Source organism: Athene cunicularia (genome assembly GCF_003259725.1).
Source record: "Athene cunicularia isolate RWA chromosome 2 unlocalized genomic scaffold, athCun1 chr2_part1, whole genome shotgun sequence".
Taxonomy (NCBI): Eukaryota; Metazoa; Chordata; class Aves; order Strigiformes; family Strigidae; genus Athene; species Athene cunicularia.
Genome location: NW_020799095.1, coordinates 4,753,420 through 4,772,673, shown reverse-complemented (window position 1 = coordinate 4,772,673; position 19,254 = coordinate 4,753,420). Strand labels below are relative to the sequence as shown.

At 34.8% G+C, this 19,254-nt stretch overlaps 1 protein-coding gene across 2 annotated transcripts in view; it reads right to left on the bottom strand.

Annotated features, from left to right (window-relative positions):
- The window catches only part of ULK4 (unc-51 like kinase 4), a 249,423-nt gene that overhangs the window by 147,264 nt on the left and 82,905 nt on the right, over positions 1–19,254 (bottom strand). For both annotated transcript variants that reach the window (XM_026843577.1, XM_026843576.1), the window contains exons 25-29: positions 17,134–17,185; positions 16,948–17,042; positions 7,576–7,627; positions 7,328–7,472; positions 706–798 (exon numbers count right to left, since the gene is read on the bottom strand). In XM_026843577.1, the coding sequence (XP_026699378.1) occupies positions 706–798; positions 7,328–7,472; positions 7,576–7,627; positions 16,948–17,042; positions 17,134–17,185 (437 nt within the window). The remainder of the gene's footprint in view (positions 1–705; positions 799–7,327; positions 7,473–7,575; positions 7,628–16,947; positions 17,043–17,133; positions 17,186–19,254) is intronic.

Sequence of the window (19,254 nt, the reverse complement as noted above, 5' to 3'; positions counted from 1 at the left end):
TCAAAGTAAGACAGTATGGTACACAGTGACTTCTTAGCTGTAATCCTATGAAACAGCACTAACAGACAATGGTAAGTGCAAGAGCAAACTAATTTCCTGGGCAGATTCAGGAAAAGGAATAGCTGTGTGTGTGCACACATATGTGAGAGAGACTCTTCCTTATTACTACCAACAAAAACAGTTTAAGTTCTATACTACGTTTTTCTTTTTCTTTTTTTTTTTTCCCCCTATCACAAGAAGAGAGACATTAAGATTCTTTTAAACATACTGAGTGTACCTAGCATACCAAACATTAAAACTTAGAAGAGGAGCTATATTTGCAGAAAAATTGAACAGCTTTGAAGTCTAAACCTCTTATGAACATACCACATTTGTCCTAGTAGAAATACGCTTGGATCAACAGTTTTGATAATGTTTTGGTACTAATGGGTTTTTTTTTACGTTTTTAATAATTTTAATACTAAAATTCTTATGACTTTGTCTCTAGTGTTTGATTGGTTAAATCCATATTAAAATAACTTGCATCATATGAAATTGGCACAGAAGACATGATTGCGTTCTATAACAAATTATCTCCCAGGATTTTCTACATCTTCTAAGTGCTAGTCAAAGTAGTATGATAGTGAGATCTAAGTTAAGTTTTTTTCCATTAGGAATTAACAATAACTGAAACAAAAAGAACCCAGAGCAACAGAGTTGTATCACCTCACAGAAGCAGAGCTGTGTTGAGTCAGGGTCACCAACAGTTTCAGGGCATACACTGGTAGTGGGTCTGGAGCCATCAGAATGTGTTCATACCTGTACGGCAAGAGGGAAAAGTGGTAGCAATGGACAAAAAAAGTCAAGAGGTATGTGTTAAAAAGTTGATATTAAAAATACATCATTTCCCATTTCCAAACTTTATAATAACCACAATGGAAATACAATGCTGTTTTGAAACTGTACAGAGCAATAAACAAGACTCACTTAGAAACAGTACTTTAAACAAGCATATTAACTTTAAAAGCAGCATTAATAAAGGAACACATTATTTTTTAGAGAAACACAATTCTAAAATATGTAATTATATAAACCACATTTTATAAATATAAATTATATTAAAATATATTTAGAATTAATTAATCTTGTCTCTATGCATTAATCTTGTCTCTATGCATATGTTTTATTTACTGATTTATATTATATTTTTTTAATTTAAAAAAAAAAACCTTCAAGGGACAAATAGATCTTCAAGGGACAAATAGAAACTGAGCCTCAAAGTATTAGGTGAAAGATTTATTGGGTGTTTCAGGGAGACCATCAACCAACTTATATATGATTAAGCTCTATATTTTGTTTACATAGTGTTTTTTCTCAAAATTAAATATTTTACTTATAGAACACTCACACTGAGTTTTACGTTTTATTTCAAAGAATATTGCTTTAACTACAGCATACTTCCATTCTCCAAGTAATATGGAACAGAACAATACAAAAATACTTCTAAACAATGTTTATATTGAGAGCCATGGCAGGAAAGATAAAACTACAAGAAAAATATCTATGAAACATTTTCAAATATCACTTCATGGAAATCTTGGTAAGGGAAAACAGGCTGCTGAAAACCAAAACTGAACTTGCTGCTAACATTCCAGTAAAGCCTACCTGAACAGGGCTATGTTTCTTTAAATCAAAATGTATCTGGACAGCACAGGACATGACAACAGAAGACAGAAAGCAAAAAAGCCACCAGACTCAGTCATGTCAAAATACCAACTCTGATTACAAACAGTGGTACTCTATCACGTGGAAGTGTTAGAGTTGGAAGCATAAATCTTTCAATTTGTAAAAGAAATACCCTGAAGAATTAATCGAGTACAAATGAAAGGATGATCTGTAGGAAAATATGGTAGGTTATCATGTTTTGTGCAACAAAATGCTTCTGTTACTTTTTCTTCTTTTTGTGTTCTGATGGAGGGAGGGGATGGAATAAAGCAAATCACCAAGAATTTTACTTCACATCTTGAGATCCCTAGTGCTGCCCATAACGAGGAATCTGATCACTTCCCACCTCCTGGGTGTTGGTGTGTACCCTACTGTGTGCTAGCTCTCCACTGGAATGAAAATTCCCTCTCCCCAGGCACCACACCTCGGCATTCCAATTTACACAGGAAGGAAATGTGGTGCTTTCCAGTCAAGCCTCTGATCTGGACAACTCTTAAGATGAGGAGGATGAAGCACATGAGCTATGCAGTCTTGATGTAGCCTGTGGGATCTCCTTCACAGGGGCTAACATTCCTACACAAGCACACAGCCAGGCAACGTGACACAGCTACTACAAATTAGCTTGAATGTGCTTGTGCTGCTGTAGAGCTGCAAACTACATCAGAGAATCTACACAATTAACCAATTATAAGTCAGTGTTGGCTTCACCTCTTCAGTGATTAAAATCTTTCCTTTACAAATAACAAATTCCAGTTCCTGAAAGAAAACTATTTTTCACTGGTGATTAAAAAGTCCCTTTCTTCATAGGAGAGGAAAATATAATGCCTTAGTAGACGCTGATCCTGGAAGCTCTATATGCGAGCAACACATATTCCTACAAAATGTAATGGAACTATTTGCACTTTTTTTTTCTCTGAATCCATGATTAAATCTTTTGAGGCAAGCAAAGATGCTATCAGGTGAGTCAGGTGCTAGAAGTCATCTGCTCACCACAGGACATCAATTCAGGTCTCCAAAATGGTAATTCCTAATATTAATAATGAATGAATCAGCCATGCCAGCTTAAAAATCTGCCACTTGGCAATATACTTGTTATTATAAACACATCAATACCTTCCCTAAACAGGGTCCACTTTAAACAATCTTGAGCCTTCTACATACTAAGAGAGACTATTGCTATTGTGCACATTTAGCATCCTAATTCCTCAAAATTCAATAAAAACCAGTTTCGCTTTATTTCCTTTTAATTGAAACTCTATCCCCCCCTCCCCCAAGGTAACATTAGTAAAGGATATTTCTAAGGGAAGGTGCAGTGCTCCATCAAACCAAACACCATGTGAGAAAACACAGATCACTGAAGTCAATGTTTTAGCAATTAATGTAAACACATTGCCTGAATAAAGGCAACTAGGAGCTATAAAAATATGAAGCTTCTCTGAAGGGAAATGTCATGGTCTGAGCCCAGAGGACAACTGAGCACCATGCAGCTGTTCAACTTGCTACTTCCCCTCCAGTGCTGGGAAGGACAAAAATGAATCAAAAGGCTCTGGTATGGCGATAAAGACAGAGAGGGGTCACACAACCATTAAGGGTCACAGGTAAAATACAGGCTCGTTAGAGGAAGAAAAAGGATATAATTTTTATTAAAAGCACTAACAAAACCAACACTTAACAGACAGACCAGGACAGTCAGAAGCTTACCACATCTTAAAACACTTCCCCGCAACCCTCCCTTTCTTCCCAGGCTCAGTTTTGTTGCCTATTTCTCTACCTCGTCCCTCAACAGCACAGAGGTAGAGGATGGGGGATGCAGTCAGTCCACTGCTTCTTCCTTCAAAGCAGGGGGGAAGCACTTTTCTGCATTCTTCCCGCTGCTCCACGTGGCATCCCTCTCATGAGAGACAGTCCTCTGCAAACTCTCTCCACCATGAGTCCTGCCCACAGGATACATTTTTCTTGAGATGCTCCGGCATGGGTCACCTCCACATGTTGCAGTCCTCCCAGCACCAAACTACAACTGCGGGGGCTGTCCCGGGCATCCTCCAAAGGAAAATCTCTGCTCCTCCAGTAATCTTCCCTGCTATTACCATGGGATACAGGGGGGCTCTGCTCTGGGGCACCTGCCCCCCTTCCTCCTCCTTCCTTCTACTGACCTTGGTGTTCACAAGGGTGTCCTTGTAACTCCTCCTTCAAAATCCCCCTCCCTCAGATTTCTCTTCTTAAATACATTGTTGTAGGGTGCAGCCACCATCAGTAATTAGCTCAGCCTTGGCCAGAGGTGAGTCCAACTTGGAGCCAGGGGAGCTTCTAGAAGCTCTAGTGCTTTCCCCCACTACCACAAAACCCTGCCCACACAAACCCAGCACAGGAAAATATTCTGTGCTTGAGATACTTTGTTAAATTAATTAGTTCATCCAACGATTTCCCTGCCACTTCAAAACACAGATCAATTTAGTAACAATAGTTTTAGAGACCATTTTATAAGGGTTTTGTAAACTCTAGGTACTACACCGCAGAGTTATTTTGTCACTTTTCTATAAGGAATCATGACAAGAGGACCTAAAGATCTGGGTATATGGATACACTTAAGCTCTTAATTTGTAGATAAAATGTTCAGTCTTTTTTATCTCAAGTATCTTGAACTTTGTACTTGCTGAACTGGCTTGGCAGTCTAAGAACAAGTTCTCAAATGAAATAAAACTTTATTTACACATTCCTCTCCTTTTGCTGGTTCTGGCTCAAATTTCAAATGATATATAATTAGGAATATTAAGAATTAAATGAAAAAGAGCTGATGTTTCAATTTCTGATAAAAAAAAATGGATATGTAACAAAGTATTTGCCTTGTATTCATTTTCTATAGCTGAAACTTTAATTCTGGTTATGAAACTCTCAGCAAAATAACCTCTTAGTGAACTGAAATTTAATGACATTTCATTCAGTTCAGACAAAATACTGTGAAAAAGTTACTCTGATCTACAAATGCACAAATATTTAATGGAATTACCATTTTACTGATGACGCATAAGATGAAGAAAAAATAGTAACCACTGCGCTCCTGCATTTATCTCAAAACAAAGACTATCTATATTTCACGCATAGTGACCAAAATTCTATTTCCTGGGTCAGATCTGCATTTAAATAAATTAACGTGTGTAAGATATCTATAGGAATTGAACATATACACAAATGAGTACCCTTATAGTCTTCGTTAAAAAGAATATCACATATTAAACCTAGATGTCCGTCCCTCCATACTCAACAGCTCTCAGTTCTTAAAAAGTAGAATCAAAATGGGTTGAAATACCTCCTGCCCATGAACAAAGAGCTATTGCATGCCTCTGCAATTTTGACTGTCCTCCAGCTGAGCCACACTGTCTCATCCTTGTTCAGCAACAGAAAGACTAAACAACATCAGCAAACACCTCTTCAGACTCCAAATACAAGCTAGTTGTCTCTTCGCTTACTTTCTCAGAGTTTTCATGTAACTCTTAACTTCTTAGGATTAGAGTTTTACATTATGAGTATGTTACACTGAATCTTAGGCCTCCTTTCTCTTTAGATATAGGCTAGACCCCTTTGCATTCAGATAAAGCTTATTTTGAGAACTGTAGAGAGTGTATGAGGATTCATTCCTACCTTCCATCAATATTTTCTTATCCATACTTAGAACACTGGTGAATAAAACTTACCTTTCGTTTCTTTTTTTGACATCCCTTTGGATACTTTGCTCTTTTCTTAGAACCTTCTCCAAATTGAATTTTGAGACTTTCAAGACAAAACCAAGATTGAATTTTCTTTCATGCAGAAAATCTTCTCTGCTTTTTGTTCCCTCTGTGCCTTCCTGCATTGATTACCTGCTCCCCACAGGTGAACATATTTACTAGGGGTTGGCTCAACCCACAGGTTCAAGTAATTTATCAAATATGCAGACACCAGTCAACTATTTCTGAATCACTAGAATATTTACATACTGTTTTACAATGCTCCTAAGCTAGAGTAAAATTTGTTTATAGTAAGTTCCAATATATTCTAAATTTTTTTTTTTTTTTTGAGATAATCCATAAGAGTTTTCCAAATACAAGTATCATCATCTCTACTGGTGAGATAAAGGAACAGATTTAGAAAATACTTAAAGCCTGGAACCAAGACTCAGCTACTGCAAGACCCTTTTTCACACATCTACAATAGCAATACATGCAAAGATAGCACAGGCGAAGTCCCCAAAGTAGGATCATATTTAGTCTCAGACCAGTAAGCTCTCCCACTCAGTTGAGCTAATTAGCTTGGAGACAGGAGTATACTGCCTGTTTTCCTTCTAGTTTGTAATTACCATGGCAGACACACACACCACAGCACCCTCCAGTTCAATGAAAAACATAAGATGAGCATATCTACAAAGGGCAAGTTTCAGAGCAAGGACAGAACTTAAGTCTTGCTTGACTTCAGTTCTCTTCCCCTATCTGAAGAAAATTATCTGACAGCTTTTAATAATGTATATACTCTATTTTTAAAATAATATTTCCAATTTCCATTTTAATTCATATTGATAAATTTTATATTTCCCATAGAAAAAAAATAATGTAAGAAAGGTATGAAAATAAGCATCTCTATAGAGCTCTAAGATTTCCTTCGCATTCTCTTACAAAGATTACACATCTTGCAAGGACAGAACTTTGACCCTCAAACTGTAAGAACATGTCAGTTAACAAGAGACAGTCTCATTTTTGGGGAAGGCACTGTGTTTCTGATCATAATCCAGCACGCATTCCTCCACCCTTCTGCCACTCAATGTAGGGGTGGGGAAAAATTTTCTCACTTAGGGCAGCTAAGTATTTACAATTATTAACTTTTGAGGACCACACATTAAAATACACTGTAACATTATTAGAATAATGTGAAAGATAAATGATGACTTATCATTACTGTATTCATCTTGTGTTCTTGGTTTTCTTCCCTGTACTCACAGATGTTATCAGCTCACAGCATGTATGTGCATAACACAGAGAGCTGTCTTTAGGCTCACCTGCAGGTCTCATTTAACCATAAACCATATAAATGAAGTTCCAGGCCACATCTGGTCCACCAGCTGTAGTTTCATCTACTCGACTGTAGGGTTTTTCTGCTGCTCAGGGCAGCATGCAAGGACATCAGTTTAGAGGTAATAACCCTTGGGTGGATCATAGGGGACTAATCCATCCTGTACTATTCCTTTTTAAAAAGACACATGCCATTCCATATGATTTCAGAACATCTTATATGAGGGCACAATATCCAAGATAGACAGATGCTGCTGTTAGAAAATTCTTACTTTATTAGCAGAACAAAGAGGAGTATTTAAATCACAGCCTGAAAGCTGGGGGAAACTTGTTTTGCTATAAGAGCAGCCAGAGGCACAGTATCAGAAATGAGTGTTGCACAGAAGCTGTGTTTCTGTTGTATACAACAAAGTACTAAATAAAACTAGGACAGATACGCTGGACAGAGAACTCTGGCAGCAGTTAATTGCTACTCCTTTTTGTTTTGCCATTTAAACATAAAAAAGGGAAGTTAAAGCAAGAATGCTGTCAAAATGGATTGAGTATCAAGTTATTCCCCATTACAGGAGTAATATTATACTTACTGAGGCAGCAATGAATCCCTAACGAGAGACAGAAGCTTGCTGTTTGAGTTGAGGCTCTCCCCTTTCTCCTCAGCCATGACCTTGTGGCTTAAAAGCACTGATGTGGTTTCTGAGAGCACCCGCAAGCTGAAGAGTCTCCATTCCACTTGAAAATAAAGGTGCCAAGAATGTGACCACACTGAATTCTAATTAAAACAAAATGTGGAATTCATGGAAACTGTAGTTGATGTGGCCATATACTTACTTACCATTCTGACTGTGGACCAAAGAAACTAGTGGTGGGAGGATATAGTCTTCAACCTAAACCAGAGAATTAGAAAGATCTGCCTTAGATTATTCACAAAGGAAAAAAAATAGAACACTATCAACTATGTTTATTCCACTGCTAGAGGCCTTAATCAAAGAGATAAATTATCACAAAAATTTATCCATAATCACTCTTATAAAGCAACCAAGTTCACTCTTGTCTGGCAAGGTCTCAAAGTTACAGATAGTAATGTACTTTTATAGAGAAAAGAACAGTAACTTTGGTATAATTCATTAAGAGGGAATTTTAACTTAAAATACAGAAATCAGTGCAGATGTAAGATAATAAAAAAGAAAGAGTATTAAAATATGTATTAATCCTGATGCTTTATTCCATAAGCTAATCTTCAAATAGAGTTTAGGAGAAACGTCCTTCTAAAACAAAACTGCATAGCACTAAAATACATCAAGAAAGATGTACTACCTCTAATGAAATAGCCTTAAGCTTAGCAGAGTATCTTGATAAAATTTTAACTTCTTCCATTCTGGTAATACACAATCTTCCATTAAAATTTAAATTTACAGATTTAAGATTTGAAATATGAAAAAAAAAAAAAATCCAGTCAATTGTTATCCATGTTTTGGATCCATGTCTATTGTCATAGATTAAGCATCTATCATGGGATTAGTCAGTTTAGTTCCATCTGAAATCAACTTATGGCAAACTAGGCTATAACTCAGTTTTATATATCTAATATTACAAAAATAGTGTATTATTGGTATTCTCTATAACAGAATGAATTGCTGAGTCTTAAATCACTGGTAAAATATAATTTATTTAGACAGGACATGCTTCATGTTTTGGGGGAGAGTATGGTTGGACAGCCCTACAATTTTTAAGCATGCATCATGGATACACAGCTTGTCCTTGGATTTATTTATACAAATAACTGTGTAGGTTCTCACTACACCATGAACAGGATTTGCTATAACAGTGCTGCATTATACTCCCCCATGTGTTTTCTTTTAGTGATTAATACCAGAATACAGAATTTCTCTAGATTTATGCAGCTACTATTACCAAACATCTATAGTTTAAAGTATATGTTGAAAGGGGTCACTAAATGAAGTTAGCTACTAGCCAGCAATAACTACAAATAGCAACTATTTTATTGCTAGTTGGTGGTCTCTGTTAAATTAAATCTCTGACATTAAAGGATTCATTTAGTTAGTTTTTTCTCACTTGTGGAAAAAGTACCAAAAAATGCCTTTGTTACATACATTCAATAAAAGAGTTAAAGGACTCTGAGGTATGACAGTCAAACTACTCTAGCAATTACAAACAGCCTTTACTCCTATATAGATAATGTTATATATCAGGTGTAGTGACTTTTGTAACACTTCATTATTTTGAATATTTCCTGGTCTTCTCAGTTAATATTCAATAAGATAAATAATAAAACTACTTTGCACTCCAACAGCTTTGTTAGTGCAGGTTTCTAAACTGTTCTACAACTTGTATTAGTTATATCTGCAAGGTAAGAGTAAAAAAAAAAAACAAAAACCGAACTTCGGATCTTTCAGTCCAAAAAAAAAAGCAGTTCAACCTACTGCAACACTTCTCAAATGAAGAGTCACATTTAAGCAGTAAATTAAAAGTGTGAGAAGAGGCAAAAAAGCAGCTCTTGATTGTCTGAAACAATGTAGGGATTCAGAATATTGTGAATCACTCAGCAACAGTGACTCGGACTGATACGAATTAAGGTGGCACTATACAACAGTACGATGCAACTTCAGTTTCTAAAACTTCACACCTTCTTTCACTTTCATCTAGTATTAACATTAGTCTTTCCACACTAGCAAATGTAGTTAAGACAGTGCTGTCTTTTCTATGATAAATATAATTTAAACTGTCATTGTAAAGAAGATTCTTCAGGTCTTAAATAATCATTGTGGCTATTTCTGATCTTTTACTAACACGAATTTCAATTCTGGCAGACAAACTGTTTAGAATAGAGTTCTCCATAGCAAGTGTTTGCCTCTTGTCAGTTTGGTGTGGTGGTGGGATCAGCTAAATGAAGTACTAATCCTACGGAAAATTATTTTGTGATACATGAGGATATCAGAATGCACTTGCTGAAGGGAGAAGCAAGTATTAAATTGTACATGAACCTTAAATCAGATACTTCCTAACTCTGCAACCTTCATCTTTTCTCCATGCCATTTGGGTCACTGTTTTTCACTGATGTGTACACAGATTTGTAAACAAGATATGAACTAAGAAAGTAATCACTGAAGTGAAATAAACTGAAGCGTAATAGTACATAAAATATTTTTAATAAATTCACCAGTGAATTGCACAAGTTTCTGTAAGTTATGTATACAGAAACATGGTATTAGTATTCTAGCATTTTCTAGAGGTATTCGAACAAATAGAAGAATACTCAAAAATTACTTCTTTTAAAATGACTGCTGACAACTACGTGGAATTAAATCTTCACATATACATGAAGATAGTCAGATATTTTTCTTGTCTCAGTCTATCACTAAGATTGCTTACTTAAAGAAGAATACTTCCCACTTTTTTAATCTGGAACAGACTAGATACTTTGAATATGATAATAGCTATATCTGGGTTTCTACCATCTTCTAAATAGCCTGATATCCACTTCATGACAAATCCCTAACTGCACAAAGCCACCATTGTATAATTCTGTAAAAATGACATTCAAAGGCCATGCTGCCACAAATGTGCTGTTATCAGTACCCAAAATAGCAATGAAATACTAGAAACTTACACACACACACATGCCATTTATATCTCACAGCTATAATATATATGTACAGGACCAAACAAAAATGTAGCTCAAACCTGGTAATCCTGCCTCTGACAATTGGAAAGGAATAGAAAAAAAAAGAGTAGGAGAAATAGACCAAGCATAAAGCACAACTCTAGTTTCTAATAGATAAACTCTTGAGTTAAGAAACTTCCTAAAATGATGATATCTGTATTTTTGCATTTTATAATGCTTACTAGCCGTCTCTCCCTTACATTTGTCCAATCCTATCTTAAATGTATTTTAGCATGTGTAACACTTACAGCACTGAATTCCACACTTCAATTATGCTTTATGAAAAGGCACTTTCTTGCTTATTTTAAAGCAACTAACTTGATACCCACTTATTTTATGAAAACCATCAATAATTATTTTAAATTCATCTTATCCATGCCATTCATAATGCTAAACTCTCAAGTCTTTTGTTTCCAAGCTGAAGTTCTTATCCACTCAGTCCCTCCTTGCATTATCAAGCTGTACTTTATCTTGTTAAGCTTCATTCCCTTTGAGAGTGAATGACCACAAGTGCATTCAATATTCAAGACCTGAGGGCACCATGGACTTACCACGGCATAGTGATGTTTTCTGCTTTTTTGTCTGATCTTTTACCAGTCATTTCTAATAATCTTGTTGTCTTTCTGATTACTGCTGAGTATAAAGCTATCATTTTCTTAGAAAAATTATGCTAAAAATATCTCCAGAACAGTTACAAGTAGTTTAGAGCCTGACACGGTATACGTATAGTTGGAATGATTTTTCCCCATGTGCGTCACTTGACATTTATCAGTATTGAATTGCATGTCATCTTATCGTCCTTTCACTCTATCTTGAAACCTCTGTAACTCTTCTGTCAGTTTTAATTTTTACTACTGTGAATAATTTAGTGTCATCAGTCAGTTCTGTCACCTCCCTATTCATTCTCTTTTCTGGATTAGTTATAAATAGCACATGTTGCAACACAGAGCTTTGTAAGGCACTATTCTCAATATACCTAGATTTTTAAAAACTGATCTCTATTCTCTACTTAGTAAATTTTAACCAGTTAGAAGAAGTTGATCTTTCAGAGGATAAGAGGGAAGGGCCACTGATGAATTTCAAGAGAACTTGGTGCATGATTTTGTCAAAAACTTTTTGGAAATCCAAGTATACTATTGAAAACCAGACCACCTGTCTCCTCAACATTCCTGATTTTTGCAAGGAAAACTCTACTAGTGAGGTATGAGTACACAGAAAAAGCTGTACTTGCTTTTCTACAGTATTTTATTACTCACAAAAATCAGATATTTTGAAAACAAGGCACAATTTTTATAAAAATTCTTCTGCAAAGTCTGTATGTTACTTTAACCCTTAAAAGAGAAAGAGAGAAAAGTAAAGTACTTTTCAAAGTAAAGTATTCATCAGATACTAGGAGGGTCTTGAAAGAGAAAAATGTAATTTCAGTCCTTCTCTTCTTGTCTCCACTGTTCAGGAGATGTCAGACATAAGGCCTGCATATATGTGCCTGCTTTCTTAGAAACAAACATTGCCTCAGCTTTACTTTACCTCACCAAACAAAGTCCAAGTTTCACAAATACCCACTAGAAAGCAGTTCTAACACTGCAAGGGCTCACAGTGGAAGGATACAATACACTAAATCCCTGCTTAGCAGGAGGTATCCCCTAAGCATGATGATGGAGAACTAAACTTCCATTCACTTGTACTTGCCAGCAAGGATGAATTTAACTATTCAACACAGACATACAACCACTATGTATTAATGAACTAGCATATAACCAAACTTACCTATTATCTCCTACAACTTAGGCTATGTTTATACGGATAGATTAAGCCTCTTCTCTAGGCCACAGAATTTACCTTAATATGGATAACATTATGGATCTAAAAAAATAATCTCTTCCTGGATTAAAAATTAGTTTCAGAGTTTGTCAAATCAGTGTTTAAGGCCAAAGCCTGGACATTTGCTGTTACACTGGCTGGACAGAAAAAGTAAGCAGGCTTAAAGCCTGGTCCAGAAGCATTTGTGAACCATGCTGTTCTCAAGTGAAAATCACAACTTGGAATTAAACTAACATAAAGAAACTATACTATCACTTCCACGCAACTATGGTATTCAAACTCACAAGTGACTAAGCCCATTACTTTACTTCCAGAGATTTTTCAAGAGGTATCTGGTTCTTTTTAGAGTGCATATGTTTAACTTACAACTACTGATAAATAAATGCTCCTTATCCACTATTCATAGAAACGTTTAAGTTGGAAAAGACCTTTAAATTCAATTCAAAGCAGAATGTACCAAAGCAAAGACCATCAGCTCCCAAACCCTTTTTTTTTCCCCAGTCCCATGTAAGATCAGCAACATCCAACAGCACCATGACATTTATTCTCATTAAAATTCCACATACAGTTATTGCTGAAAGTGACCATGGAATTAAGATCATGCTGCCTTCAAATTTCTTAAAGCATTTGCTGGAGGCACCGCATGCTCCTCAGTGTTTAATATTGCCAGTAATCTCTCAGAATGTAACAGAAAAAGAACAATCTAATGCATGTTACAATGAAGTGGGGAGAAGGATGACATCTCTGTAATTTTATTTTTTTTTTTAAAAAAAAAGTCACCAGAACTTCAGAATCTTCATTTTTCTTCTGGGAAGAGACAGCACTGATTGACTGACTCAGTATGTCAGTACAGAATGGGTTTCACGAAAAGTCTCATGTCATGTGGATGAGCTTAATGGACAGAAAGCCACATGTGGTATAGAATTTTAATCCATTTGAAAAGAGAAAGTGATTGAAGAAATGCTGTACAGTATGTTCATATAGTCATACCCTACACTAACAAATTAAGGTGTCAGAACAGCCTGTGGATGAAGAGCACCACCAATGCTGAATCAAGAAAAGACTAAGATGAGCAGAAAAGACTGCTTGCAGAAGTTTCTAACCCTTGTGTTGCAATCTTTGGTGAAAACCATAACTCTTATATTGTCAACAAGTAGATTTCCATGTCATACTGCTTTTCCCTTGACTTCTCTTCAAGCAACTCATAGTTTGGGGTGCTTTATTTTAGCCTGATTTTCAAAAGTAAGTTTTAAAACCTTGAAGAGAATCACTGCTTACAATTTTTGCCTCAACACAGAGAACAACTTTCATGCTTTGGGTAAAACATCATCTGTGCACATTTGTGGGAGCTAGTCAGTGTATAGAAAGGACTCCCACGGGAACTCTCTGCCATCATAAAACTCATCACTTCTCAAAGTGCTCTGAATTAGCATACATCCTTTTTTCAGGCAAACAAATATACTTATCAGAGAAAATAAAATGCAAATTATAGTGAGCACAGAATTCTTCCAGTTAATTATCTAAACCTTTATGAAAATTTGAAAATAAATATTATTGTATCACTTATTATCTGAGTTTAATAAATACTTTTCCATTTAGGTGTTTGGAGAAAACAGGTAGTTGCACTTGTGTCAGTTTAAGAAACCAAGGTTTATATTCCACTGCAGTCTATAGAGACTCTTTTGATGGTCTTCATCATCATATTTGTGTACCTGAAAATCTACAGTTTTGTCACAATTTGCAGGTCACTCTTACTATTAGTCTTTATATCTTGTTAAAATGCACACAACTGCATGCAAAATTAAATTACTGCTCACTTATGGCTTTCATTTGAGCACTTTCAATTAATTTCCCTTGACTTTATCACACTTAGCAATATATAATACAGTTGGTACCCACAGAAATTAATCTCCTCAATAACTGACTTCAAGTTGATGGAAAGCAGAAATTCGATCACAAAAAAAAAAAAAAAAAAAAAAAAACCCAGAACAAGTAATTATTTTCTTCTCAAAGTGGAAAAGAACCTGAAACGTTGCTCTTAAATTCCTATTAACTTACACAATTTCCATTGCAGCTAAACTAAAACCAGAACTGAACTGAAAAAACTTACTGGTTCTGCTTGCTTAATGTAACCTCACTTTTTATTACCTTCATTAAAAATGCATTTAATTTCTGATTAGAGACTTTAAAGCAATGTCACAGTCATAGTGGAAAAAAAAGCATCCTGTCAGAAGGTTTTGGCCTTCCCCCCACCCTCTGCATAAAATACTGTTTGTAAACACCTAAATGAGCAATCCAGGCTTCAGAGATCAGCCTAAAATACACATTTCTCTCCAGTAACAGAGTTTCCTATTAACCACTGTTATACATAAATATTGATCTGGAAGCTCGAACATGTCTTGCTTCAACTTTTTAAAAAAGCACTAAGTTCCACTGGGTGCTGGCATTTATATTCATAGATTCCAGTCATGCTCAGCGAGCAGCAATTAGAAGATATCCCTTGAGTAACAGCAATTCTAAAAATATTCTGTATGCATCATAGAAGATGAAGTACCACTTTCCTCTAAAGTAATGTATGCTGTACATTCAAGTATAATTAGCCCACTAGACTTCGTAAATAGTATTAAACTAATTACTGTTTGCACCACTAGTGGCAGATGTGGTTAGAGATTATTAATTACAGTGGACAATTTCTTGAATTTAACATACCAAATACGAGGCAATTTATCCACTTTATTTTGTGTCTGAATGGCTATTTGCTGAGTGTCAGGAGGGCTCTTTTAAATTAGGAAGAACTGTTATTATGAAAACGAGTGAGTGAAGTAATAGATTTTCTTTTCTCAAAAAAAAAAAAAAGCTGTTTATTGACAAGGATATAATTATTTTTAGTTAATAAATTCCAATATATACCTAATTTAAATCAGGAAAACTATTCTACATAAGTGGTATGTGGCATACATTTGCAAGCACTGGACAGGCAGGAAGTTTTATCTCTAGCTACATAAGGTTAATTGATGTGCTCAGATGGATTTTAAATAAACATCTAAAACTTTCAACATATGTGATTAAGTAAACTGTTCCCCCCAAATTTAGATACTTACATAAAACTCACCTACTGCTAGCCAGGGGTTACTTAAAAGAGAGTAGAATAGTCATTCCCTGGCTTCAATATAACGTTCTGCCAAATGTGGGGATGAGAGCAGGGAAGAGTTGTAAAGGTGAGCTGACTCCTTGGTGCTACTTTTTCAGAAGAGAACTCCCAGACCATTAAAGTTTAAACAGCTAGGGGAATTTTATTTAATGTGCTGACACAAGGTATTGCCATTTCAGTAAATGTTGGAGCTCCATAAAAAAAATGGTACATATTTCTGTCAATATAAGACACACTGATAACCCACAGAAATAAAATGATGATTTTTAAAAACTGAGGTGATTCTAGAATTGATACAGTCATAATACAGCGACTTGCAAGCTGACAAGCTTTTAGGGAGATATCAATAGGCATTCATACCTCACCTACAGTTATATTTCTTTTCTAGAACATCAGTTGCCATATTACTTGAAAGTAAATGGAACTGCTCAGTTCTGTACTATTTCCCCTCTGACTATTAAGTGGTTAGATTTTTGTGTATAAGGACCATTTTCTTGAATACCACTCTTTCAAGAGCATTAATGAAAATAAACATTAAATTTAATTAAATTCCAATATATATTTTTTAATTTTACAATTTTCCCTTATTAAGACTTCATAATCTAAATACTCAACCACTAAGCATACTAAATTGGATTCAATTTCTAAACCCACTTAATTTCTAAGATCACCCATTCCTGTCTAGCACAATTCCTAAGATTACTCATGTAGTACAATTTGCTAGTGCCTTTCTAGATTTATGTGCTATATTGAGTGTGTCCTTAATTGCCCTAACTGCAATACAAACACATAAATTTCAATTTGAATTAAATGGTCACCCCAGTAAGTATGGTGGGTTATACTTCTGGTGAGAATTCAGGCACAAAAATGCATTGGTACAGGCTACAATGATTTGTCAAACAGTGATTCAAACACTCTGACCTCCTGATTTGCTGACAGCTGTTTCATAACATAATTGTTCTGGCTTCAGCTAGCTTAGCTCACTGTAAACCATTTAAACAAACACTTCAAAGAAAACAAAACTTAGTGATGCAAGAAGCTTACAGTATGTGGGTCTACTAATTGTAACAACATTTTTAGTAAACAAAAAAACCCCCATAACTGCTATTGATTATCTCATGAGAAAGAGTACTGATGGAACAGGATCTTCAACCCTCAGAGGTGATCTTTCCAAGCTATGTTAAAAGCATTATGACAAATGAAGTGGTGAAATTTGCACTAATGTATAGCAACATACTTGCTTTGAGGAAGAAGACTTACACAACTCAAGTGTATGTTTATATGAAAATTATTTTAATAACTGCTATTTCTAAACTTTAAGCCCTTCTTATTCTTCCTCTAAGTTCTCAAATAAATATAGTAAACTGACTCTTGATACCTTGCTGCTTCTTTGAAAATTAATTCTGTAGATAAATAAGGATTTTTCTGTCACATAGATCCACAATACATTTTAAGCCATATTTTAAATAGTTTCTAAATCTTCAAAACATTATATTTATCAATGGAATTAGGAATTAGCCTACAACTATTTAATTCGTTGTCAGACTTACAGTCAAGCGATGGATTATCAACAAGACAGGATGCTGTGTTACTTCTTGAAAGACTGATAAAGTAGTCTTAATGAATTCTTCTGATGCAGATTGACCTATTGGGAAAAATCATCATATTTCTTTATAAAATACAACAGTTATGATGCCCGCATATAGAAGTACTGCAATATTGTAAAGTTACCTTACCTATTGCTCCATCCAAGTTTGTTTCTCCTGAATCTATCGATATGATAAAATTCTAGAGAAGAAGCAGTATTTATGTTAAAACACTTTAGAAACAAAAATTAAGAGTAATCACTGAATAATTACAACATGAAATTCTTTAAGGGACTGTGTAAATACAAAATGTTAATGCACCCACATTAGGAAACAATGTCATAATAATAAAGATATGAAAGACTGAAAGCATTCACGATCTAGCTGTTATAACAATTTTTCAAGTCTGTAATGCTGCTGGACACTTAAACGTAGAGTACAGTAAGGACTATTACTCTGACTAATGTCAGGAATTAGAACATTTCCAGCTAAATAGACAGTAATTAAATGTCTTTATTGTAACAGAAAACTGTAATTACTTAGAAGACTTTCAATTACCTTGGACATGGCTATGTTAAAATAACTCAAAAAATGACCAAAGGCCTTCCAGAAAATGCAGTTTTCTACCTTTTTTTGATATCCATGCATACTACTACACACACTACAGATACTGTTACAGACAGAAGAACATTAAAAAAATGCATAATCTTCTATTAAAAATCACCCAAATTAGTCACCATTTTTTGGAACAGGGATAATGAAATGTTAATAATCTGGGTTAAGTAAACACAGTACAATTAGACCCATAATTCTTTTGCCTTTAATCTTGATTTCACTCTTTTGCTTTCACTTCTATGCATAGCTGTTTATTTCATAGGGGATAAAAAAAGACATTAACATTTGCTAGAGAAGAAAAAATTCTCAGCAGAATTTGTAGTATGCTCTTTTTTACTAATGCATTATTTACTATGCAGAGATTTTACCATGGATAAACATCTTTCTCATTTTAAATTTGCACACATATCTATTTATTTATATCATGTAAAGTATTAAGAAAATGATGCTTGGTTTATATTTCACTATCAATTAAAGTTTTGTTATTGTATATTAAATTGCACAAGTGTCTACTTGGGTTATCTTTTTCTCAGTATGTAAGAAACATCTGAAGGATTCTTCTCTAATTAAAATACAGTTAGAAACTAATTATATATTTCATAATTTAAATGCATCTCAGAGGCAGTCAAAAAACAACAGCTTCATTTAAAAAAAGTTATTTTATCTTCCTGATCATTTGAAAAAAAATACTAGTTATTATCTAATTAACTTGTATTGGAAGAGGGTAAATTATTTTGCTTGCTAATTTAAGACAGTTTCACACATAACCACAGCCTCAAGACCAATTTGGAAAAATCAATACAGTTGGTGTAAAAATTGTTCTGGCTACTAAGGCTTATTTCCTTAATTTTATATTAGAAACACAAAAAGATTATGTATTTATAAAAACAAACAAACAAACAAACAAACAAAAACAGCTACCAAGGGGTTTTTAAGCAACAGAGAGGAATGGTGCATGTATTCCACTTTGGGTGAGCCTGTGCCCTAAGCACTCCACTAGGAGCCTACTATTATCTGTGCCTTTGGGGCAGAGAATGTCCTCCATGTATTCCTGTTCACAGCTGAAAACATGAAAGGACTGTCCGGTCTCCCTCTCAATTTCTTTGCACACCACCACTGAAAATTACAGTGATGATGGAAATAACTTCAAAGGAGCAAGAAAAAAAAAATTCTCAATGAACAACAGTTGCAGGAAAATAACTACTCTTTCTTCCAGATACCAAGCACATATTTTTCCATTCCAAATCATTTCTTATTGTTAAGAGTAAGATTTCTGAATAAATCACACACACAAAAAAAGAATAAAAAACCCCAAAAAAACCTGAAAGACTGACTTGTTAAAGTCTTAGAAACTTCAATTATAGCACAGCACTTCAAAAAAGCACAAGCTGAAGATCGAATGCCCCTTTATAGATGTCAGTGGGAATGTTGGTAAACACAGAATTCCAGAGTAGAATGTTGCCTGGTAGAATGGATAGTTACTCTTCCAGAAGAAATTTTATTAGTCATATCATAATACAGTTATATAAAATGGATTCAAATTTGATAATAATTTTTCAGATATACTACTTCCCTCCCTTTTTCATGTGTAAATTGAAATAGTATATGTAAGTTCCTGAATTGCCTTGTTCAATGGAGACAGAACAACAAGATGCA